Below are 25,672 nucleotides of genomic sequence, written 5' to 3' on the forward strand. Positions count from 1 at the left end.
GAAAAGTGGCTTAAAATATATTGGGAAGGTGAAAGGGTGTTTAGTAGTTGCATGGGGCAGGAAGGGGAAGCACTGGGTGGTTAATGTGGGGAGAGTAGTGTTGGGGCTAACAAGAAAAGAGAAGCAGGCAGAGCCCTACCCCCCCCACCAGTATTTTTTTAAAGGTAGCAGGGAGAGAGCAATTCCTATCCATCAAGGATAGCCATAGGAGCTGGGCCAATAATTATGAGGCTATAACTTTCAAGCACCAAAATATCTTATGCTTGTACAAGCTGAGAAATTGGACAATTATATTACAGGCCTCCTGAAAGTTGCACTTCTAGACATTGCAAAGAAATAGATGCATCTCTGATTAATTCTCTTACAAGAGCCAAAAGCATCATTTATGCTCTTATCTGCCTTCCTCTGAGCCTGAAGAACGGTAAGAGATAAGAAGATACATATTTTTTTCCTCTCTTTTTTTGCACAATCATATAAATCTTGGTGCTCTTGTGCCCCAACTCTTAACATATCCTGATCCAGCAATTGTTTATGGGTTTTGAAGCTTGTTAGAGATGCATCCTCCAGATACTTTCATCCCCAATAGCTTCTCAATTTAGATCTGTTGTGCATGCTGATCATGTTCCTTCAGTGCTGTGAATGGGGAAGCTTGCAAATGCAAAAGCTTTGTGTATACATCAGAGTAGAAGTGGAATTCTGGAGAGGCTATGCAAGTGTTTCCTCTGAAAGCAATCACTATTACTCAATTTCCACATAACCACTACGATCCATATATTTGTGTTGATGGATCTTCAAAGCATTATTTGTTATTTGTTTCCTGCCGTGTCTCATAAGACAGCTAACATGGGGCTTATCACAGCAACCCTGTGAGGTAGGATAGACTGAAAGTTTGTGTCTGACCCAAATCTTGCCAATATACATCACTGACTTACTAGGGATCTGAATTCAGGTCTCTCTAGTCCAAGAGTCATTCTGTGAGTGACAATTTGCTGTAATAAAGGGAACAGATGGATAAAAAGTTACACATGGCTTGCATGCCATTCTCTATGTGGAAATGTTTTCTGTCCAGAAAAATTGTCACATTTTAAAGGGCGCATTACTTGAATAGCGATATTCTTAAGCAACAATCTATGATCAGTTGATCCATGTACAGTAAAACATACAAAATCAAAGCACTCTTCTGGCCAAGTCACTAGAGCTTAGTGAGCAGAGCATACAAATATCTCAATCCACAGTCTTAGACTATCTGGAAAGCCTTACAGGCATATTATCCATGATCTGATAATCTGAAGAAACACGGCATTGCAAAATGTCAGATTATGAAACAAACCAAACATTACTTTAATACTGTGATTAGGAACCCAGATTTGTTTTAACAACACCAACACTTAGGTGCAGTGCTTTTTTCTGGGGCTACTCAAGGGTATGCTGTACCAGCACCATTTTTTCCAGATGTTAAAAGTGTGGCACATACTGTAACAACTTCATTGTGAGTTGTTGTTGTTTAGCTGTTTAGTCGTGTCCGACTCTTCGTGACCCCATGGACCAGAGCACGCCAGGCCCTCCTGTCTTCCGCTGCCTTCACTGCAGTTTGGTGAGACTCATGTTGATGGCTTCAAGAACACTGTCCAACCATCTCATCCTCTGTCGTCCCCTTCTCCTTGTGCCCTCAATCTTTCCCAACATCAGGGTCTTTTCCAGGGAGTCTTCTCTTCCCATGAGGTGGCCAAAGTATTGGCGCCTCAGCTTCAGGATCTGTCCTTCCAGTGAGCACTCAGGGCTGATTTCCTTCAGAATGGATAGGTTTGATCTTCTTGCAGTCCATGGGACTCTCAAGAGTGAGTAGCGGCCCCTTTTTTTCTTTTTGCGTGTTTAGACCTTTTAACCTCCCCCTTAAATAAATTCAGACAAGACTAAAATTTTGCTTTGGTTTTTGGCAGAATTTAGGCCACAACTTTATTGATTACATCAGGCGAGTGGTTGCAAAGGCTCTGGTTCGACTAGCTCCCTGCACCGTTGCAGGTAGCGCTGACCCAGGGCACCAGCATAGGTCAGCCTAGGGTGAACACCTGGAATGGCGGAAAGCTGGGGACATGCTATGTCCACCACCCAGATGTGTGCTCTTCAGGTTGTTTCACTCATTCATTTCTTCAGAACTTTGCAAATCAACCTGACCTATTGTTTGGGACGATGATCACTCACCACATTGTGTACATTTGAGAATAACTACTCCAACTGCTTGGTGGGGAATGGAAGGAATGGGCAGATTTGAAACCACTTTGCCTCTATTTTTAATGCTTCATGTCCAAGGAGTTTGTTTACATTTATTCAGCCGACTTTAAAAGAGCCTATTTTGCCCTTTCCCCTGAATATAATATATTTTGTGAGATGCCATCATGAAAAATAAATCCATTTCCTCCACATCTTGTTAAAAGAGAAAGGCCACAAAATCCCATGCCAGTGTCCACAGTTGCCTTTATAGCTCTGCTTTCTTGGTAACAAGCACAATCATATTATTACTGTTTGACGTCCCTTGTTGGTTTTCTCTGGCAAGGAGTTCTTCTGGTTCCATGCTGGTGTAAAAATATCCCATGATGGAGAAAATAACAAACACGATAAAGAGCAGTACAGCAAAGAGGACAAACTCGAGCCACTGGAGAAAGAAGAGGTATTTAAAAAAATAAAATAAAATATTAATATTTATTTGCCAACAACACTTACACATTGATCTTCTTCCAACTGTACAGAAGTTTAGTCAAACTAGTTCACTTCTAGCTACCAGCTGCATATGGCACCTGGAAGTGATAGAGGAGCAGAACACTCTGACAGGGCCACAAAGTAGATGCAATTTATAGGACACAATTTGGTCTTTTGCTTTAACCAATAGCTGGTGTGCCTCCTTCCCCCAAACACCAAGCTTCAATGGGACTGTGACACGGGCAATAAGGATGGCCGTTTTCCCTTTGTGTGCGGCCCCCGCAGTACTGATCTGGATTAGGGGTCCTGTACCGAATACTTACATTGGGGGAAAGCTCCAGTTTCCAAAATGGCTCAGGAATGTGAGCATGGAAATCCTTCGGAAGACCATATAGCTAAACTGCTGCTCTTTTCAGTGCATGTGTGGCATGAAAAAAACACCTATGTGATAACCCAATTTTTCAAAATCCACATTGTGTTTTATTTGGGGAATAGTTAGGGAGGCTAAAAACGGGGATAAACTATCCTGAAGGGCAGAATTTTGGCCTCTGAGGGGAGTTACTGGAATTATGATAAGTTCACTGGTTCTCATGACCACAGCAAAATGTCACTGTGTGGTGTGTTTGGGAGAGGACTGAGATAACATGAATGGCTGTAGCTGCAGATGTACCATAAGGGGCAGAAGTCCAGGTTCCCACTCAGCAGAATGCGCTGGATGGCCGCAAAATGCAGCAGAGCTGGCTTAGCATATTTTGCAGTAAGTGCAGTAATACACATTACCAACTAAATAGCCCCACCCTCAACCCACCTTTATGTCCAAAGTTTTAAAACACCTAATTGCACACAGGAGTTCTTCTGTGCAACAAAGGACACTCATATACTGGAAAATGAGGCTGAATACACACATTTAAAGCATACACATACCACAAAAGGATCCTTGGAACTGTGGTTTCTTAAGGGTGCTGGGAATTATAGCTCTGTGAGGAGTGAACTACAATTCACAGGACTATTGGGGTGGGGCAAGTGCTTTAAATGAATGGTTTGTAGCCTTAGTGTGCATGAACTTGATATTGTCATATAGAAGCAATTCTGTGGTAAGGTCATGCATCATGTGAGCTGACATGTAGAGTCAAATGAATCTAGTTTAATTTGTTCTCTTATTTCCCCCCAATGTCCTTTCTGTGAACATTTTCCAGCAATATACATCTATTGTTACTGGTACAGATTGGAACAACACATGCTCAGCTAAATGCCCTGGCATTATTATTTTTTGGTGTGTGTATGTTATTAATTTGTGAGGGAGGACACTAAATTGGATGGCACACTAATTGCATTCTATTCTCCTTGTTGTGTCAGCTCTATTGCTTTATTAGTTAATTGCTCATTTGCTCAGTGGCCTTTCTCTCCATTATGTAGGTTAATCAGTTATTTTTTGTGATGTATCTCTTCCCCTTTGTACAAGTTACTTACTTCCGCATTCATTACTTCTGGGCTATATGCTGGGGCCATTGGTAGGCAAGTGTCCTAATCATACACATTAAACTGTCGGCAACAATCTAGGTTATAAATCTCTCTGAGCATTTTAAATTAGCACTTGGAAAGGAGGATTTGGTTTCCAGTGGTTGTACCCAGTGCTTTTTTTGGTTAAAAAATGAATGGTCAGTAGTCTTATCTTGATAATCATGGTTGCAGCACAAAATGACTATCATGGCAGCAAAGAGAGAGAGAGATGGTACTCTGTACTGGTGAATACCATCCATTAGGGTACTCCATACCAGGGAGGGCCATCACAAAAAAGAGCACTAGTTGTGCCTATTCTTTTGGATATGCCTGAATCCACACCTTCTCTCTTCTCCTGTCTACTAACGTATGTGCCACACTAACAGAGAAAATATCTCTGGTATCTGAAGAAGTGTGCATGCACACGAAAGCTCATACCAATGACAAACTTAGTTGGTCTCTAAGGTGCTACTGGAAGGAATTTTTTATTTTGTTTCGACTACACGACCACACGGCTATCTACCTGTAACTAGAGAACATATTGTTCGTCATACTATGATGCTGAGTCCTTTACAGAGGTTGAAGTGATAGTTAGGAAGGATGGTCCATTTTAGAACATTCCTCTTTGACACAACATGCATTCTTGCCTCAATGGAAGGATATCTTTCTTTGCGTTAAGAAAATACTGGGTCTTTGGGTATGCATACATGTTTCAGGGATGGGGAACCTGTGGACCTCCAGTTGCTGCTAGAATACAACTCCCATAATACCTGATAGTTTACCATGGCTGCTGGGCCAAATAGGAACTGGATTCCAATGACATTTGGAGGGCCCCATCGCTGGTGTAAACAAATGTAATGTGTGAACTGGACAATCAGGTGCAACTGTGGTTATGCGGATTACTACTCACTATATTGGGGATTGCCAGGTTAATCACCAGTAAAACCAGGTCTGGGAAATAAATAGGTGACTGACTGCCATTTCCATCTTACCCTGTACTCTCTTCTTTAATTCCCTAGGCTCTCAAGCAAAGAAAATGCCTTTCCCACCCACCCCTACCTAATCCTTTTTACTGGACAGGACAGGGATTGCACCTGAGCATAGAAAACATACCCGAGAACTCCAATCATCCCTGCCAATTGGCCATGTTGACTGAGGCTGATGGGATTTGGAGCCCCAACAACATATGAAAAGCCACTAGTTTCCCCACCCTTGTTCTGCAAGAATGGCTGCCAAATGTACTGAAAGCAGATCAGAATGTCTTGTGGAGTGTTACTCACAACTCCAGCCTTAGTGCCATGGTTAATGTATTCTATCCCATACCTGTTCCATTGGAGCAGCCTGGGCAACAACAAGCACAATCATGTTCCCAAAGGCCACGGTTAACAGCCAGCCAGCCTGCAGCACTGACTTCATGCTGGCAGGAGCCTGAAAAAAAAGGAAGAAAACCAGGAAGATTAGTCCATTCCCACATACTGAGAAATTTCCTCAGCATCCTCACTGAGTACTTTGCTGCAGACTGTGCTCAACCACTTCCCTGTTTTGCGATGGAGTAAGCAAATCACCTCATGGCTCTGCGAAAAGTACTCAACCCGAGCGGCGCTTAAGCACATGTGTGAAGCGCCGATAGAGTGCTTCTGCGCACACGCACAGTGCACAGAATGCTTTTGCACATGAGCGTGCAGCGAAACCCAGAAGTAAACACTTCTGGGTCCACCAAATACTTAACTCAAAAGTACGCAACCCGCAGCGAACGCAATCCAAGGTATGACTGTATAGATCAGGACTGCAGTCCAAGGCACACTTTACTTGCAAATAAATTCACAGTAAATTTGGTCAGGATTGTGGTGCAAGTCTACACCAAACTTGCAACTTGTTCTGTGTGCTCTCAGCCTTTGGAAGACCTGGCAAAGTGCCGCTTTCTATCCTGCCCTTCCCCTCATCAAGCACATCAGATTTCTGATTTTCTTCTTTGTGCTCTACATACATTACCTGGGAGTAAGAGAAGGCAATGCCTGTAACAGAAAACATCACTTCTCCAGCTGATATTAACAGGTATTGTGGAATCTGCCATGAAATATGGACATTATTGGCTGAGATGTCTTCTGTCTTCCATGCTTGGGGGGACTTTGTAGAAGTCTGTTAGGAGGAAAACAAGTCATGATGATTAGGTGATGTTAATGCACAATCTATGTTGGTGTGTGTGCAGAGGAAAGATTTTCTTTTGAAGACTGAAGCAGCATTCTCCTCCTGGGCCCACTAAACAACTGTGAACTCTGCCAGTGGACTGAAATAAAGTCACATTTAAAGCATCAGCAAACTCTGCTTTTACCGGGAAGGTGCTAGAATTGTTTATGAGATGCATTTAATCACCATAAAGGGAAAGACAACAAGAAGGCCTGTTTTAGAAGGCTAAAAGGGGTGAGCAGTAATTGTGTGCATTACTCATTGGACTATGGAGAAATGTTACAAACAACTTCAAAAGAAGTTTGATGTTGACAAAAGATTGGGCATAGAAGATAATGATCCTAGCTATTTACATACTGCAGTTCAGCCATATTGCAGCACCATATGCATAATTTAGCTTCTTTATGCATATGCCACAAAGCATAATAGATCTGGAAGCTGAACAAAGCATACTGTTAATTGCAACACCCAGATTGGAGAAGATCAGTCACTTGGTCAATAATAAGAAGAATAGGTATATAATGAGAAGAGATACTGCCAGCAGAAAATTCAAAACAGGCCAGATTGACTTGAGTGCTATCAGTGGCAGTTCTTTACCATCCTGATGCATACTGCTAAACTCTTGGTTGTTCATACAGTTATAAATCTAGATCCCCCATTATTCTGACTGCAATACATGAGTGCACAATACATACTCCTCAGTATAATACAATTACTTTTACTTCAGGTCTCTCATGTCTACCAACTCAATCCAGAACATAACTACTTGCAGATAAAGACTAATTCACACAATAGAAATGATGAATACTTTTGTGTATTTACTTGTCTATTTCTATACACGGTAGGGATAAAAGAAAGCATTATTTTTTCTTCCTCCCTGTATTCACTGCATACAGCACTGTTTCCATTCTGCTGCAGTTCAACTTCTGTCAAAAACTGTGTAATTTGTCTCACTCTCCGCTGCAGCAAAATTACATAACCTATGTAATTTGCATAATTAAATTGTATAAGTTTTGTTGTCATTATGTTATTCCACCCCATTCTTTTCAATGCAAATAAAATCCAATTCAAATGCATGTGTGTGTGGGGGGGGCGTTAATCAATAAATCATTTTTTAACTGAAAGCAAGAACAATAGTGGATACAAATTGTATTTTGCTGGGTTGATTTCCATCGTGGACATGGGATGAATAAACAAGTATTGGAAATTCCTGCTCCTGATTGGCCAGGCTCATATTGTGTCCCAAGAAACAGTTTATAGAGCTATGGATAACAAATAGTGAAGTATTAAATATTCAGTAACAAAACAAAAACAAAAAACGGGACAATCTATGTCAGACCCTCAAGAATTAAGGGCAAAAATTTAATTTCTGCTGGGCTGTGTCTCTCCATTCATATGTCTGTTCATTCATCCATCAGTTCATCAGTGTGTTTATCACAAATTCTATGCATATTTATTCAGAAGGAAGTAACAAAGTGTTCAATGGGGCTTGTTTCTGGGTAGGCAAAGGATAATTATTCCACGCTGAGGCAGCTGCCACCATCTTAATTTTCCCAGAATGCCTCTGGGCCCTATGTCATGACCCAGAGGTATCTGAGGAAATTAAGAAAGTAGAGGCTGCAGCTGCCTGATGTGCACAGGGCCTTTTAAAAAAAAGTTTTGCCATTGGCATCTGTGGGCAGCATTTGCTGCACCATGCCGAGGACTATGCCAGACCTGCAATCCATGCATGTCTACTCAGAAGTAAATCTCACTCTGTTCAGTGGGGATTAAAAAGGACCCCTGACAGTTGAGTCCAGTCGCGAACGACTCGGGTTGTGACGCTCATCTCGTTTTACTGGCCGAGGGAGCTGACGTTTGTCTGCAGACAGTTTTTCCGGTTCCTGTGGCCAGCATGACTAAGCTGCTTCTGGTGAACCAGAGCAATGCATGGAAACGCCGTTTACCTTCCCGCTGTAGCGGTTCCTATTTATCTACTTGCACTTTGACGTGCTTTCGAACTGCTAGGTTGGCAGGAGCTGGGACCAAGCAATGGGAGCTCACCCCGTCACGGGGATTCGAACCACCAACCTTCTGATCAGCAACCCCTAGGCTCTGTGGTTTAGGCTACAGCGCCACCCACGTCCCTAATAAATCCACATAGGATTTCAGCCAGACATCCACTGAGGTCAATGTGGAATACAAGTATGTGGCTTAGCCTTGACTTCAGTGGCTGAACTTCGGCTGGAAATGGCAGGCAAGAGTCAACGGGCAACTTACATTTGTTATAACAACTGTATATGCAGCTCCAAAATCAAGAAGGCCCAGGTGCAGGATGAATTCTTCTGCTCTCACTCTGCATTTGACATTGTTGTATCTTCATATGACAAAGAGGGAACACAATAGTTCCTGGTTAGCCACGCATGATTGAAAAGCACAGGGTGTAGCCATTAACAAGATCATTCAAGGTGATTGAGGGCATTGTATAACCCATGTTTCTGGTTCTGTGTTAAGTACAGTGTGTTACTAGCATTTTAATATTCAGTACTATTGTTTTAGGGACAGCTGATCAAAAACTATTCCGCATTTATTTTGCATTGTACAGTAAATTGCCAGAATTGTTGAAACCTTTATTTCCTTATTTTCCAGCTCTGGTTTTCTTTAAAGACAGGGAATAATGATTAATAATAATAATAATAATAATAATAATAATAATAATAATAATATACATTGTACACACTCTGTTCTGCATGTGCAAGTAGGCAAAATTGCAGAGAAACAATATGGATTTGCCAGATGCCTGGTTTGGTTTTACTAATTTCAGCAAGCCTTACCAACCATAAGGACTGGGAAGAAGAATAACTATTTGTACTCATCTTTTTCACACATACTAATTTACTCAGAGGGATGCGGGTGGTGCTGTGGTCTAAACCACAGAGCCTAGGGCTTGCCGATCAGAAGTTCGGCAGTTCAAATCCCCGCGACGGGGTGAGCTCCCGTTGTTTGGTCCCAGCTCCTGCCTACCTAGCAGTTCAAAAGCACGTCAAGTGCAAGTAGATAAATAGGTACCACTCCGGCAGGAAGGTAAATGGTGTTTCTGTGCACTGCTCTGGTTCGCTAGAAGTGGCTTAGTCATGCTGGCCACATGACCTGCGGACATGAGCTGTCTGCGGACAAACGGCGGCTCCCTCAGCCTATAGAGCGAGATGAGCGCGCAACCCCAGAGTCGTCCATGACTGGACCTAATGATCAGGGTTACCTTTATCTTTTTAAAATTTACTCAGGAGCAAGATAAGATGCACAATGAACATGCCTTTCTTGAAAAGAGACCACAGCTTAGTGGAAGAGCATCTGCCTTGTAGGCAAAAGGTTCAATCCTGGGAACCTCCTGTTAAAAGATCTCTGAGAGCAAAGCTGTTAAAGACCCATGTGAGAGCTTGGGTCCTGCTAGCCACAAGGATTAATACACACCCTTTGTTTATCAGGCCCAGTATTGTTAACTCTGACTGGCAATGGCTTTCTAGGGTTTCAGGCAGAGGTCCTTCACATTACCTGATACCTGAACTTCTAAACTGCAAATGCCAGGAGTTGAACCTTGGACTTTCTGCCTGCAGAGCATGAGCTGTACCACTACCACTGAGTCATGGTCCTTTCTTGCTGTCAAGAGAGGATCAGAGCTGTCAGTTCTAACAATGCTCAATTTCCTTGTTATGGACTATGTGGGAAACTGTGATGCCTGCATTGGACTGGTAGTGCTTAATCCCATCATACATCTACATGATCACTTATGGATATTCCATGCAGTCTTTTAAGGCTAAGAAAGCTCTATGTGAGCTTCATTCTTAAAGTCAGTGGAGTTTTTTGTTGTTGTTTGTTTGTTTCTTGGATCTTAGGCTTTTCACTGAGTTGCCTAGCCCGGAACATTCCCACTGTGTACTTCTCTTCATCTGATAATTTGGATGGGAACGTATTTGGAAGATATACTGTACATGGGGAAACTAGACTAGAACCATAACTTATAATAACAAGAAAGAGCCAAATTTCTAGTGAACTGACCCAGAGATATCACAGAGAGCCCCAAAAGGGAAATGGGTGCTAGCTCAGAGCATGGAAATGTTCACAGCATCTCACCTTCCCCTTGCCAGGGTCCTGTAGCTTGAAACACCATAACTTTTGTTAACACTGACAAAATCCTCATTGCCAAGAGTGATGTTGACATCCAGGTCCAAAGAATTAATGAATCTGAAAGGAAACTTGATTTCATCATGACAGAAAGTGAATAAAGCGAAAGAAAGCACCAGATATTTCACTGGAGGCATGCAATCTCTTTTTAAAGGGGGCTTCATCTATCTCTTAATTTTTATGATAGTCTTGCCAGCCAGAAATACTACCAATTAATCACAGATTACTGTATCGCTATACATTTAACCCCTTGAGACAATGCAATGATGCCTTTTTCCTTTCTAGGAGAAATAAAATAGTTTGTGTGGGTAATTCTATCTAAGAAACTCAGTGGGATGGGATGGCTGAGGTGGGGAAAACCTTAATCAAGGGTGCTAAACATGACTCTCCTTCATGATACTACTCCAGAAAGAACAATTTCCTACTGGCTATATTAGGGAAGCACTACGTTTTTCAGAAGGCACTGAATAAGTTCCAGAGTTGTATGATTACTTATTTCAGAATGAAAAATAACATAATCTCAGAGTCCAGGGGCATCACTGTGCCTCCATGCAGAGGACATACAACAGGGGGTGGCTAGTAAGCTCTGGTGCTTGTGATTCTCAGCAAGGCGCCTGCCCAAACATCTGTCCAAAACAGGATGCTGAATAACAATTGTTATGCAGCTGTTGCCATATATCAGACCTTCACAACTCATGACTGACCAAGCTGAGCATAGCCCACCAGGTCCTTGACAATCTACTCCTGTTTTGCATCAACAGAGGTGAAAGGAACCTTGAAGGTCACCTGGTGCAACTCCTGCTCAATACAGAACCTTCAGTGCATCTCTGGCAGTGGGCTACCTCCTGCTTAAATACATCCAGCGAAAGGCAGCCTTTCATGGTTGCACAACTCTTACAGGGTTTTCCTAACAGCCAAGAGTTTTGTTTCCCTGCAAATTGCCACCCACTGGTTCTAGTGGAGCAATGAGAACATCTTCTGCATGACATCCCTTCAAATTTCTGGAGAGACTGCTACCATATCTTCCCTTAATCTTTTCTTATGCAGGCAGGTAGCAGAACAGGCGGTTCACTGTGACCCTGGTGAGCCACCATACATGGCTGCATTTGGCTTGAGTTACTAACTGTGCAAGTCTGACATCTGCTGATTTGAAAGACACCTTCCTTCAGCAAATCAGTTAGAATGGAATTTCTAACATTGGTAGGAAACACAAACCTGCATTATGATTTCCAGTGTCCTCCCTCCTGAAATTCTATCTATTCCTTTGTGTGCTGGCTTAATTTTGCTAGCAATTTAAATTGAATGCCCTATGAACAAGGCAGGATAAATACTGTATGTCTTTGGGAGAGTGAAATGGATCCCATTATATCTTAAATATTTCATTTGAGAGGGTAGAGAAACTGTAGGAACATTTTGGATAAACCCCAGCTCAGCATAGTTTATGAACAGGTGCTAGTTCCATGGCACAGCACATGCTTGTATGCTAAAGTTCCCAGGTTTAGTCAGGCTTTGTCAATTAAAATTAAAGGACTGTGTAGGGTTCCCAATTGTGGGGAGGATTTCCTCTAAATGTGGAAATGTTGAGGGTGAAGCCAACAGGGACATTGTGGGTGAGGGTGTGCTACCCTCACCCTCCTCATATTATTCACCCAAACTTTAACAGAACACCTGAATGGCATATTGTAATTCCTTACATCCTCCTGATCTGGAATGCATTGGTTGTATCCAATCCAGTCCAGTCAAATTCAACTGAACACACCCCTTTCCTCCCCTCCTTCTGCACCACCAAAATCTATTCCACAAGGGTTCTCAGCCCTCTAAAGCAGATTCTGAGGTTGCACAGGTGAGAGGAGGGGAAAGCTTTGAAGTGCAAGCCGAAGTCTGCTGTGTGGCTGGAACAGTAGCACTGGGTACAATGCCAGATCTCCAAAGTGGGGTTAAGCTCAACAATGAAGATTTAGTTTTCCCATAAACTTTACAGTGTTCCAAGTCCTAAATAAGCCGGATAGATCTGTCCAGTATCATGCAAAATGAAATGGGAAGTTTCTTTCCATGTATTTCCCATTTTCCTTGCAGCTAAGGACTAGAACCGAATGAGCATCAGCAACCATGTAAACCAAGTGAGATGTTCCCTGCTTCTTTTAGGTAAGCACAGTGTAGACTGTTTCTATTCCTTGCACAATGCAAAGGAAGAAAAAACATTATGGTCTAATGGCTACAGATCTGAGCTATCCGGAATTCCACCCACCCCACCTGCCGCTTTCTGCAGAATGATGGAGGCTCTGATTCCTAGAGGTGGGCAGTGGACTGCAACACAACAATAATTAGGATAACAGAAAAAATTGAATTAATTATTGCAATTGATTAATTCATTAATCACAGGCTTTAACATAGGTTGTAATTTAAAAGACGTATTTTCCCTTCCAAAGAGTGTTCAACAGAAACAACATTTGTAATAAGCAAACTGTGTAGAAGTTTCCACTCAAGTTAAGGTTTTACAGATGACTTTCCCAATGAATTATGTGAGTTGTTATTCAGATGGAAGGGGTGCTCTTTCCTTTATTAATACTCTCAGAGTTATCTTCAATTAATCAGTTTGAAAGTAAGACTGATTACAGGAATAAGAATAAAATAAGGAACATATATAAGCAATATGGCAAGCTTGCATTTCCTTCTTTAGAACATTATTTTGGTGGGGTAAGGCGGGGGGGGCGGGGTGGGGCTGGCTTTCAGATGTTGCTGGAGACTCCAACTCCCATTAGCCCCAACCAAGTTGTCAGGGATGATTGGGGTTAAAACCCAGTAAGTTCTGCGTGGAGGGACACAGGTTCCCCTTCTCTGTCAACTCCCATGAGCCCCAGCCAACATGGCCAAAGGTCAGGGATTATGGGAGTTGTAGTTCACTGATACCAAAATGGTTTCCCATCCTTCACATAAGGTCACTCCCCTTCGCCCACATTTCAATATTGGGCCACTCTGAAGGAAGCATTTCTAATGCCATTCGGGCTTGCATGGTGGATTCATGTACTGCATTACTGCTATACTACTACTACTACTACTACTACTACTACTGCTACTGCTACTGCTACTGCTACTACTACTACTACTGATACCCCGCCCATCTGGCTGGGTTTCCCCAGCCACTCTGGGCAGCTTACAAGACTGAACCAGAATACCTGACTAGTGTAGCTGTCTCTCTGAGCCTCTTCACAATTTGCATGGCAATCATGCTTGCTGCAGCAACATCAAAACAGTGTGTGCCACATGAAACGGGGAATTTGGCATGGGAGACATGAATTGCTAAACACTAAACACTTGCTAAACACTTAGGGATGTACCTAGCAGAGCTCTGACTGGTGGCAGATCTCCATCCTTGAATATTTAGAAATGCATGCATTCTCCCTTTACATATCTGCTATGCAGAACACTTGTGTAATAATAATAATAATAATAATAATAATAATAATAATAATAATAATAATAATAATAATATATTATTTATATCCCGCCCATCTGGCTGGGTTTCCCCAGCCACTCTGGGCAGCTTCCAACAGAATATTAAAATACAACAATCTATTAAACATTAAAAGCTTCCCTAAACAGGGCTGCCTTCAGGTGTCTTCTAAAAGTCTGGTAGATGTTTTTCTCTTTGACATATGGTGGGAGGGCGTTCCACAGGGTGGGCACCACTACCGAGAAGGCCCTCTGCCTGGTTCCCTGTAACTTGGCTTCTCACAGCAAGGGAACCGCCAGAAGGCCCTCAGCGCTGGACCTCAGTTTCCGGGCAGAACGATGGGGGTGGAGACGCTCCTTCAGGTATACTGGACCGAGGCCATTTAGGGCTTTAAAGGTCAGCACCAACACTTTGAATTGTGCTCGGAAACTTACTGGGAGCCAATGCAGTGTAGCCAATTATGGCTGATGACATACTGCAATAGGTAGGAAGGGCTAGGGAAAGGCTGCCACCCCCGAGCAACAACCAAGGCATACACCCATGCAGGTACAAAGTCTGGGGTTGTCATGACTGGGGGCACTTGCCGAGGTTTACACATCAGCAAGGAGCCCACTGCCAGTCCTCTGGTCCTGCTCCACTTCCCTATTGATGTCTCTGCCTGTTCACATGTACTCTTCCAAGTTTACACAGAGTGTCAAGAATCCCTCTCTTTCTGGAGAGCACAATGGATCGGGACCAGAGGGAAATTGCGATTGACTTGTAGTGTTATGGAGAAAGGACCCACTTGGGAAGGTGACTCAATGAAGGCATCTTGTCCAAACGCAGCTGCAAGGAGCCAACTGAATTCAGCGTTGTATAGATGTGTTTGAGGTGGCTGGTTCAGAGTGCTCAGTGGGAACTGCTGCAGTGGCTGTTCCAAACAAATCAGCAGCTGCGTATCTGCACCTTGACTCCCCTGCCTCCACCATCACCTTGCATTTCATACTGCTAAAGTTTCCTCTTCTTTGGTCACTGCTTAGTGATAATAGACTCTTCCTACTACTTCCTACCTTTACACTCTCACTGGGTGCAGCCATAGCAAGCATAATTGCCATATAGTACAGCTTTCATTTGAAACACACTGATGAGGCCCAAGCTCTGGCTGAGCCTGTGTTAATGGCTTCTGTCAAAGCATGGAATTAGAGCAGCAAAGAAACAGGTCACCCAAATCCAGTTCACACCTCACAGCAGACCTGCCTTCTGATGGCTTTTCCTCCATATCTTTAATCTGAAACCAAAGGAAAACAAAATCAGTACATGATTTCTGCTTACATGCAGGCTTTCTAAGAATTTGTAAATTTAAAAAAGGGTTCTGAACATGAACTTATTAAATGGAAGGAGATGTTTGAAATGCACTTTTTATCAGGTTCTACGTGGCTTGATTTCTGGTAGGAAGGTTCCTATCCAAATCAAAACCTACCAGGCTTGCACTGGTGCAAATGACAGGCAAGGCAACTTTCTCATCTCGCTAAAGCGAGACCCTGTTTTAACCCAGGCATGCATTGATCTACTTATTGAAAAAAAAGAGCAGCTTCACCAGCTGCACTTAGGGCTCATCCAGATGTTGCCCAGGGGCAAAAAATGAAAAAGTGAAACCAAACAGTTGAACACAGAGCTTTAAAGTGCAGGGCAAAAGGTAAGAGTGGACAAGCCCTTAGTACCCACAAATCATGGAGGAGGAGTGGAGAAGATCACCAGGGTCTGGGTCAGCACTGAGTTGAGAAAGAAGCACACACTGAAGCATTGCAGTGAGTCCATGTGATACCACATGTCTGGAGGGCCTCTGGAGCAGGACTCTTCAACCTTTCCATCCATCTTTCACCCAAACATGCACTTGGAGACCCAGTTCTTAATTTTTAAGCATGCATTTTTCTTGGTGGAAGTACTGCCATTGTGACCCGCCTTAGATCAGGCTGTGACCTTGAAGTGGTTCTCCCAACCTACCAGTTGAAAACCAGAGGTCTAGACAAGTACGTAGCACCTTATATACATTTGCAAATTCTAAATAGCAGATAACTATTTAATGGGCTGTGTGTGACCTTTATTTCCTACAGAATGGTTAAGGCATAAGCTTTATCGCCACAGCATAGCAGATCATGTTGGTTAAGAAATTGAATGCATAAAGTTGTTTAGCTGAAGGTTAGAGGGAGAAAGATGCAGGAGGGGAATGGTGGGAAACCCCACAGAGATCTGAAGAATGGAAGATACTATCCAATTACATCCTTCCACTATTGGAAGTTTTCCAGAGGGATACAGCTGGATACAAACCACAGTTACTTCTCATTAAAAGCGCTGGGAAGAGATATTCAATGCTGAATTTTCACATATGCATCCAAAATAGCATTTTAAAAATCTGAACAATTTTTTTTAACCTGCAAGTTTCTAGATAATGGTTGTAATCTCTATAATAGCACTCCATAAAGTGAGTGTGCTACACAGAACTTTCTCAGGGCACACAAACAGGACTAGTGAGAGGGCCCCAGTTGTCAGTAATAATTCCAACAGCTGGACAGTCCTTTACACTAAACTGTAATGACTTTTGGAAGAGGGTTTCTTCCCAACCTTTTCACTTCCATGTCTATAAAAGGCCTTTGAGTGCTGTGCCGCTTATATTTGGTAAACAGACAATAAATTGTAAAAGGAATAGTAGAGAAACATGATTAATAATGAACAACTAGTTTGCAAACAGTCCACAGCAGCATTTCCCTTGATCATGAATTCAAGCTGATTAGCTTCTCACTAGCGGATCCAGTCAGTTATTGGTGCTAACCAACAATGATTAATTTTTCAGTCAGGGGCTGTGGTGCCATCAAATATATGGAGATGCTGCTGCAACCATTCTCTTACAAAACAAATAACCAGTCTTGCAAAAGCAACAGAGCTTAAACTGAAAACAGTGTATATCTCCTAAGAAACAGACCCACTGAGTTCAATGGACCTTATTCCCAGGTAAGTGTTAGTTGACTTCTGTGATGTTTCGCTAATGAACAGGGGATGCAAAGGCAAAGGCTGGGGAAAAAATGTACACATCCTGATGTCTACCGGTAGCTGCAGCTTTTGCAAGAGCCTGAGAATAGAAGCACTGATGGGCAAATGTCTGTTTCATAAGAACATGGGGAATGAAATGAGAAGAGAGCTATAGGTCCAGGGGCAGCAGCAGACAGTGAGAGAAAGTTAGGAGTCATGGGGCGAGGAAATAAATTCTATTGCAGAAAGAAGACCTCTGACCTTAAACTCCTGTCAGGACTAGCTCTATCATTAGACTCAGCCACAGAGGATACTACTTGAGCCGCCTGTTGAAATAAAAAATGACTGCCGGCCCAGTCAGCTCCTGTACTACATAGAAAGAGGGAATGGCAGCTGGTTGTTCTTTGCCTCATGAATCAAAATGTCCTGGACCAGCTCAGACACTAGTAAACATCTTTAAGACTGCATGCATGGTAGAGCGAGCTAAATCTTTACTTTTGTGCTGCTAATAAACAAAGGCAAGTTTTCCACGGGGAGGATTTCAACATCGTGCTACGGTGATAGTACCGAAAGGGCAAACTTTTCAGCTTGCCAGGCAGAATGATCCTCTCTCCCCCCACAACACAACCCCCCACCCCTGAGCCAATTTTGGGGGCAACACAGGGGGAGTAGCTGGGAGCAGGGAGTCCCAATGCAAAGTGGGAGTGTTTGTGCAGGGATTCTGCTAATAGGTCTCATTCATTGAAACTCACCCACAGTATGGTACTTACATCTATTACTATTAGAGAATGTTTAGGTCAAACATCAACATCACATAGTTCAACCCCTTTATTTTGGCCTAATTCCTTTGCCTATCATCTCTTTACAGAAAACATTAGCCTATCATCATGCAAGTTACAGGTGAAACTCAAAAAATTAGAATATTGTCAAAAAGTTCATTTATTTCAGTAATTCAACTTAAAAGGTGAAACCAATATAGGAGATAGACTCATGACATGCAAAGCGAGATATGGTATGTCAAGCCTTTATTTGTTGTAATTGTGATGATTATGGCGTACAGCTGAAGAAAATCCCAAATTCACAATCTCAGGAAATTAGAATATTAAATGAAAGCAATAAAACAATGATTGCAAATAGAACAATGTTGGACCTCTGAAAAGTAGAAGCATGCATATGTACTCAGTACTTGGTTTGGGCCCCTTTTGCAGCAATTACTGCCTCAATGTGGCATGGCATGGATGCTATCAGCCTGTGGCACTGCTGAGGTGTTATGGAAGACCAGGATGCTTCAATAGCAGCCTTCAGCTCCTCTGCATTGCTCGGTCTCATGTCGCTCATCTTTCTCTTGGCAATACCCCATAGATTCTCTATGAGGTTCAGGTCAGGCGAGTTCGCTGGCCAACATAGCTGCCAACTTTTGGATTTGAAAATAAGGGATCAGCAGCAGCCTCACCTGTCCTGGGGACAGTCTACGGTATAGTGTATCTAACAGTCCAGGATAGCAACGGGAAACGGCACTGGAATAAGGGAATTTCCAGCCAAAAAAAAGGGAAGGCTGACAGCTGTGGCTTGGAATAAGGGAGTTTCCCGCAAAAAAAGGGAAGGTTGACAGCTATGCTGGCCAATCAAGCACAGTAATCCCATGGGCATTGAACCAGGTTTTGCCAAGTCCTGCTGGAAAATGAAGTCAGCGTCCCCATAAAGCTTGTCTGTGGAAGGAAGCATGAAGTGCTCCAAAATCTCCTGGTAGGCGGCTGCATTGACCCTGTACTTAATGAAGCACAGTGGGCCAACACCAGCAGATGACATGGCTACCCAATTCAACAAAGACTGTGGGTCTTCCCCCCTTCCCCTCTTACCCTTATTCCGTTTATTTCTTGTTCTCTCCTTCCCCCCCCTTTTTTTTCTCTCTCGTGCATTTATTTTTATCTTGTATTTTTTCTTCTTTTGGTATTTGCTTACTTTATCCCTCCCTATGGTTCTATATCACTCTTTCTACTCACACCTCACCTCTTCCTCTCTCTCTTTTACTTTTCTTTTCTCTCCTGATATTACATAATTTCGATACTCAAAAAATGTACAAGAATGCTTTTGGACCGATTTGAAGATGTAATGTATTGTTTTATCAACTTTTCAAATAAAAATCTTTTTTTTTAAAAAAAAAAAAAACAACAACAAAGACTGTGGGAACTTCACACTGGACTTCAAGCATCTGGCATTGTGTGCCTCTTCATTCTTCCTCCAGGCTCTGGGTCCTTGGTTTCCATATGAGATGCAAAAGTTGCTCTCATCAGAAAAGAGGACTTGCACTGAGCAACAGACCAGTTCTTTTTTTCTTTAGCCCAGGTAAGACGCTTCTGACATAATTTCTTGTTCAGGAGCAGCTTGACAAGAGGAATACGACATTTGAAGCCCATCTCCAGGATCTGTCTGTGTGTGGTGGCTCTTGATGCACTAACTCCAGTCTCAGTCCACTCCTTGTGAAAGTCCCCAACATGTTTGAATGGTATTTTCTTGACAATCTGCAGGCTGTGGTCATCCCTGCTGCTTGTGCACCTTTTTCTTCCACACTTTTCCCTTCCACATAACTTTCCATTAATGTGCTTTGATACAGCACTTTGAAAACATCCAACTTCTTTGGCAATTACCTTTCCCTCCTTATGGAGGGTCTCAATGATGGCTTCATGCACAACTGTCAGGTCAGCAGCCTTTCCCATGATTGTGATTCCTACTGAAGCAGACTGAGAGACCATTTAAAGGCTCAGGAACCCTTTGCAGGTGTTATGTATTGAGTAGCTAAACACAATTCTAATTTTCTGAGATTGTGAATTTGGGGTTTTCTTCAGCTGTACGCCATAATCATCACAATTACAACAAATAAAGGCTTGACATATTTCGCTTTGCATGTCACGAGTCTATCTCCTATATTGGTTTCACCTTTTAAGTTGCATTACTGAAATAAATGAACTTTTCGGCGATATTCTAATTTTTCGAGTTTAACCTGTTCATTGTGCAAGAAGCATAGGAGAACAGCAAAAGCTGCCTCATCGTTAAGTCTTTGGCTCTGGTTTTGCTGCTTCTATATAGATTTCTGTAGAGAAGAGAGAAGTTTGCTTAATCATGTGGCCTATTCTGTCAGGTTAATGGCTGTTCTGTTCATTTGCAAAGAGCCCAGAGTCTACAGAATCTGCATCTGTCATGAAAACGAGGAGAGATTTAAATCAAAAACACAGGATTCATTGTAAAAGCAAAAACTTATCTTTTTTTTTATAAAAAATGTAAAAGTGATTTCTTGTAAGTGCTTTAGTACTTCCAAATGGCCAGTGTAACTCTAATGATTCTGATGGCTTTTGGTATGGACATTTTGGTGGCTTCTATTCCAAATTACTATGGTGTTGAGTTAGAGCAATGATTAAACATACCTCATCACCTAATTGATTTATTTAATTTGCCATTCTACAACCTCTTTGCAAACTTTATTTTATGTGAAAGCCTTTTGGAAAAAAGTTTCTTCTTGTCCTCTACTCTTTTTGTAGGGCTTTGCCATCCAGTAGGTCTTATTCTCATTTCCCATTGCAGTGTTTTAGCAGCTCAAAAACTATAAAACCACCTAGCAGAAGTGATAGCAGAGGCAGTACCACTTGATAAGACATCAAAATTAATCGTAAGTCCCTCATGAATAAGTAGATGAAATAATGAACTAGTTATCTCTTACTAATGGCATTGTGGTATCCGCTCAATAGATGCTATACTTTTCATTCTAGGATGAGAATTGCTTCCTATTTAGAATCTGTGAGGCAATCTGCTACTATGCCTACCAAAATCAAATCATAGCTTTGGATTCCAAGGAACATGGATAAACCTTTTGGAAGATAGCCCTTAGTCTGGGAGTACGTAGAACTAAGCCAATTTATTTTCAAAAGACATTTTTTTTTCTGAGAATGTTTTCCTTATCACCAGCCACCTAGGGGGAAAAGCCACTTTGCAGATTTTTCTCCAAATATTATTCACCATTTTTATGGCCCACCCACCATTGCTTCAGAAAGACACATGGTCCAGGGCATTGTTTGAGACAACGAAAATGGTAGCTAGGCTAAAAGAAATCCTATTCAGCAGGGGTAGGCAACCTAAGGCCCATGGGCCGGATGTGGCCCAATCGCCTTCTCAATCCGGCCCACGGACGGTCCAGGAATCAGCGTGTTTTTATATGACAGAATGTGTCCTTTTATTTAAAATGCATCTCTGGGTTATTTGTGGGGCATAGGAATTCGTGCTCCCCCCCCAAAAAATATAGTCTGGCCCACCACATGGTCTGAAGGACGGTGGACCAGCCCACAGCTGAAAAAGGTTGCTGACCCCTGCTCTTGGGGGTGGGGGGAAGCTAGAAGCTGTGCTAGTGCTAGCTTTAAAGCAGATCACCAGTCCCAATAATTTTTTGGAGAACTTTTCACCCTGGAGAAATTTGGTGAAATTCTCACTCAAGCTATTTCCCCATGGATACAGGGAAATTTTTTGAGAGGCCGTTTGCATGCATCTCTAGTCTGGAGGTACAAAACTTAAAATGCAAAAATTAGAAAATGGTCATCAGGTCCAGGACATTAATGTTCTCTGCTTGTGGCTGCAAACTGGAATCTTCCTTACAAGATTATGTAGGTTGTTGGATTTTCTCAAGTATCTGACATTGCCCTACTCGATTTCCTCACTTACTAAATGGCTTCTTAGGCTTCCTTCCACCTTGTAGACAATTAAGCTGTACAATGACTTTTCGTGGGCAGTGGAATTAAACATGAAAGATGATCCTTGATACTGTATCTTCAAATGAAGGTTTTGTTGGGCATCTCTCATAATCAATTTGGTGTACGCATCAGGATCCTGAGCAAAATGAAAGAAAGAAAACAATATATTCATTGTGCATGAAAACAAAATATTATTTCAGTTTATTTTTATATAGCATTTCTTAATTAACTGTGAACTTGCACCTTTACAGCTGTGCACATGTGCATCCCAAAGATTTTATGCAGTTTGTCAGAAAAAGACTCATGAGATGGTTCGTGGGGTAGGTAGTCTGAAAGAACGATTGTTAGCATTTATGTAATACTAGACTATACAAAGCATTTTGTATACATTAGGTCAATGACCCAACATTCCTGTTGAATAGGTCAATATTATTGGGCAGTAGCCAGCACTCCCATTCTGTTAGAGCAATGGATATGGCTAGCAGAACAGAACTTGGCTCCCCTCTCCCTTGCAGCCCCCCAGCCCCCTTAAAACTAGCTCGAAAGGGTTGGTGCTGCTTTGGATACAATTCATTGTCCCCATACTGCAGGTATGAACCTATCTGCAGGTTATGCCTGTTTTATTATACAGGTGGGAGATTAGTAAATAGGCTGTTGAATCTTTCAAGTGATCCTGTGCTTTTAATTTAAGTTTTTGCCCTTTTGTGGCTTTCCCCTGATTTCTGCTGCAAGAATAGTGATGAATTGCCCCTTGATTGCCCCTTGAATGGGTTCTTTAACTTCTTCCTTGTTGTCAGTTCCTGCTCCAGCAGTGGAACAGGGATGTTAGTTACTAATGGCCTCTCTCTTTTTCATTTTTATATAGCAAAATAATGTAATTTCACTATGCAAAAAGAAAAAAAATAGTGGAGAAATTGGGAACTAAAACCATCCCATGGGAACAAGAGGAATTTGGTGGACAGATTACCCCTGAAATTTACAGCACATATGTGCATGTATAGACACGTGTGCGTGTGTGTGTGTGTGTGTATTGGCCTATTCAACGGGAATGTTGGGTCATTGACATAATGTATACACACCCCACAACCAGGTTTAGCAAAAATGGGAGGACAATACAGAAAATGGAATACAATACTCTGCCAATGATGTCATCTGTTTTCTCTGAAAAGGTGAGTTAACTAAGGATGGCAATTTCAGACTGAACTGCTAGTGTAGAAGAAACCGAAGTTTCAAGCCGCTCCGCTCCACTAGCTCTCACATCTAGATGAATGAGGTGGGCAGGAAGTTCAAATTCAAAAAATATAAAAGGTGGACATGACCAAGCTCCAGCCCAGACTTCTTCAATGAATCCCAAGCTTCTGCAAGAACAAATCAAAGGAAGAGGAGCGTAAATGATAACACTCCCCCCTTAACTGAGTATCAGTGGCAAATCATGCAGAAAGCCTGCCAGCTGGATACACTGCATGCTTGAACTTACTTGTGATAACCCTAGAATTATGAAAAAGGGGAGAGAACCACACTTTCAGAGCTTTCGGTTAACCACCCCATTCTTTATGTTCTTCCTGTGCACTTCTTTTAATTTTTCCTGTTCTAGCATGTTCCTTTCAGATCTAAACTGACTGTGAGCTATGGGAAACACAGATCATATAAAGAGGCTTTTTGGGGAACATATTCATCCCAGAAGATTTAACCTTTTTTCCCTAATTATAAGTAAATATAGTCAGCCATCTGTGCCTTTTCTGTTGAAATACGCTGGGGAGGATGGGGATTGCTGTCAAAGGCACAGTGCCCTGCAGAAACGTGCCACCGCTCCATATGGTAGGACAGACGCAGGGGAAGGAAGGTCAAATCTTCTTGTTCTTCTGAATATATGAGGAAATGGAAGCTTTCTTTGTCATACAGAAGCCATTATCATAATGACTGAGAAAGGATCCATACAATAATAAATACACATGGAATGTAAAACACAGAAGCAATAATTATCACGGTGTGTGACGACAACAACAGCAACAACAACAACATAGTATACTGCCCTTCATCCATAGATCTCAGGGCAGTTCATAGCATCTGTCTGTGGTATCTTGGAAAGTTAAGTATTAACTTTGAAAAGGAATGATCTTGCCAAGGAAATAACCAATAAGCTCACCTGAAATGGTTTGATCGGCTGTCGAAATAAGTCATAATCTTGGATTGCCACTTCAATATCACTGTCTGCCAAATTCAGGACCTGAATATAGCTTTCTTTTGAAACTGCCTTTGGCACAGCATTTTCCTAATGGAAATAAAGTGCATATCTATAATACTACAGTGGGTAGCTGTAATATTAAGCACTCGGTTAGTCAAAACACCATTCTCTCCTTTACTGAAGCTGTACAATAGCAACAGAACATAGCTCTTGGTTATAGATATCTTGATGGTTGGTAGTTATTATAAAAGAGGCATAAAAGACTTTTGCAAACGTTGCTGTAGAAGAGGAGGTGTGTTCCACACATGCACAGATCTTGTCTCTACTTGATAATATATACAAGAATATACATACAGGTGGGTTTCTTTCTAACTTTTGGGCTGATGTTACCTTTAGTGATGTGATTATCACAACTTTGTGGCCATGTGTCACATTACACCTTTCATGATTGGAACAGGAAGTGTGTGTGTATACTGTCCAGGAAGATGTCCTACTCATCTGAGATGAACCAGAAACATCTGCCCATCTCACATGGTCTCCCTCAGGTATTAGCAGATTGGCATGGGACCCAAGCAGGAAGAACCAGCAGCTGCACCACAAACGACAAGAACTGGACCTGGGCACTGAGTCTCAGGTAACATCCACTTGTTATGAGTTCCAGTGTGCTATTGCTAGGATTATGTCTGTCAAATATGTGGTCTGAGGGCGATATTCTTTTAAAATTGGCTTCAGCATAGCCTTTCCTAATTAAAAGAGTATGCCGCAATATGATCACAATGATTCCCTGAATTCTGGTTATTATTGATCCAGATCAGATCCAGATAACTTTCTGGTCTACAGATTCATGACACTCAATCTCTGTTCCAAAACAAGGACCTGAAACCTTAGAGTATTTTAAAATTGTGTATTCAGGAGCCAATACCATAAAACAAGTCAAGGAGGGAGGATGGATAGGACATTGGAACATATAGGTAGGAAGCAGGTATCTTTACCTCTTTGCTTCATACAGCTGCTTACCTCTATCTTGACTTCTACAACAGCTGCAACTGCAAATGCCAGGCCTGCAAGGATCATGCCAGTTGCCATCTTTTTAATGGGTCTGATAGTAAATAAGCACAACTTAATTACAAAAAATGTGTAATTTAAGATGAATCATGCAATTCCTCTGAGTCCGAGATCATTGCACATTAAGCCATATTAACAGACAGAGGCAGTTCTTCTAACATAAAACCTCCATATTATATTATTATGAGGCTATAACCAAGGCCCATTCAAATTGATACGCTATTTTAAAAATGCTCTGTGCTAGCAAGTTTCATATTATCTTCCCCTTAGCTCTTCTAGGAAGGAATGTTGTTTGGCATTTAGTTAATGTGTGAAGTGGAGGAAAGCACCACTGATGATCTATCTCCAACTCCCTTCTAGGGCAGCAGACAGAAAAATTGCCTTGGGTTATTGAACTACAAGTGCTGAAGGCATGTAAGAAATAAATTGCACATCTCCCAGAGCACCTATCATGACCAACATTTTCAAAATGTGATATCTGTGCTTGTGTGAATATCCCTTGGGCCTAAATGAAGTGAAGCAAAGTTAGAGTGTTTCAATAGGTAAAGATGCTCTACTTTGACAGAAAATTTTTGGAGGATTGGAAATATATTGCTGCCTCCCCCCACAAACCACTAAAACTAAAAGATGCTGGTGTTTGCATGCAGTCCTTCTGCTTTGAGGGGATATCTAAAAGCTGCA

General features: G+C 42.0%; 1 protein-coding gene across 2 annotated transcripts in view; it reads right to left on the reverse strand.

Annotated features, from left to right (window-relative positions):
• Positions 1-1,923: 1,923 nt before the first annotated feature.
• The window catches only part of SLC15A2 (solute carrier family 15 member 2), a 63,680-nt gene continuing 39,931 nt past the window's right edge, over positions 1,924-25,672 (reverse strand). The window contains exons 14-23 of one of the 2 annotated variants that reach the window (XM_088662317.1): positions 24,944-25,025; positions 23,888-24,013; positions 21,713-21,877; positions 15,220-15,266; positions 13,722-13,802; positions 10,495-10,605; positions 8,644-8,740; positions 6,190-6,336; positions 5,521-5,625; positions 2,338-2,653 (exon numbers count right to left, since the gene is read on the reverse strand). In XM_088662317.1, the coding sequence (XP_088518443.1) occupies positions 2,477-2,653; positions 5,521-5,625; positions 6,190-6,336; positions 8,644-8,740; positions 10,495-10,605; positions 13,722-13,802; positions 15,220-15,266; positions 21,713-21,877; positions 23,888-24,013; positions 24,944-25,025 (1,138 nt within the window). In that variant the 3' untranslated portion in view covers positions 2,338-2,476. Of the gene's footprint in view, positions 2,654-5,520; positions 5,626-6,189; positions 6,337-8,643; positions 8,741-10,494; positions 10,606-13,721; positions 13,803-15,219; positions 15,267-21,712; positions 21,878-23,887; positions 24,014-24,943; positions 25,026-25,672 lie in introns of both variants that reach the window. The other variant, XM_035129704.3, reaches the window with a different exon arrangement.

Source organism: Zootoca vivipara, chromosome 1 (assembly GCF_965207765.1).
Source record: "Zootoca vivipara chromosome 1, rZooViv2.hap1.1, whole genome shotgun sequence".
Lineage (NCBI taxonomy): Eukaryota > Metazoa > Chordata > Lepidosauria > Squamata > Lacertidae > Zootoca > Zootoca vivipara.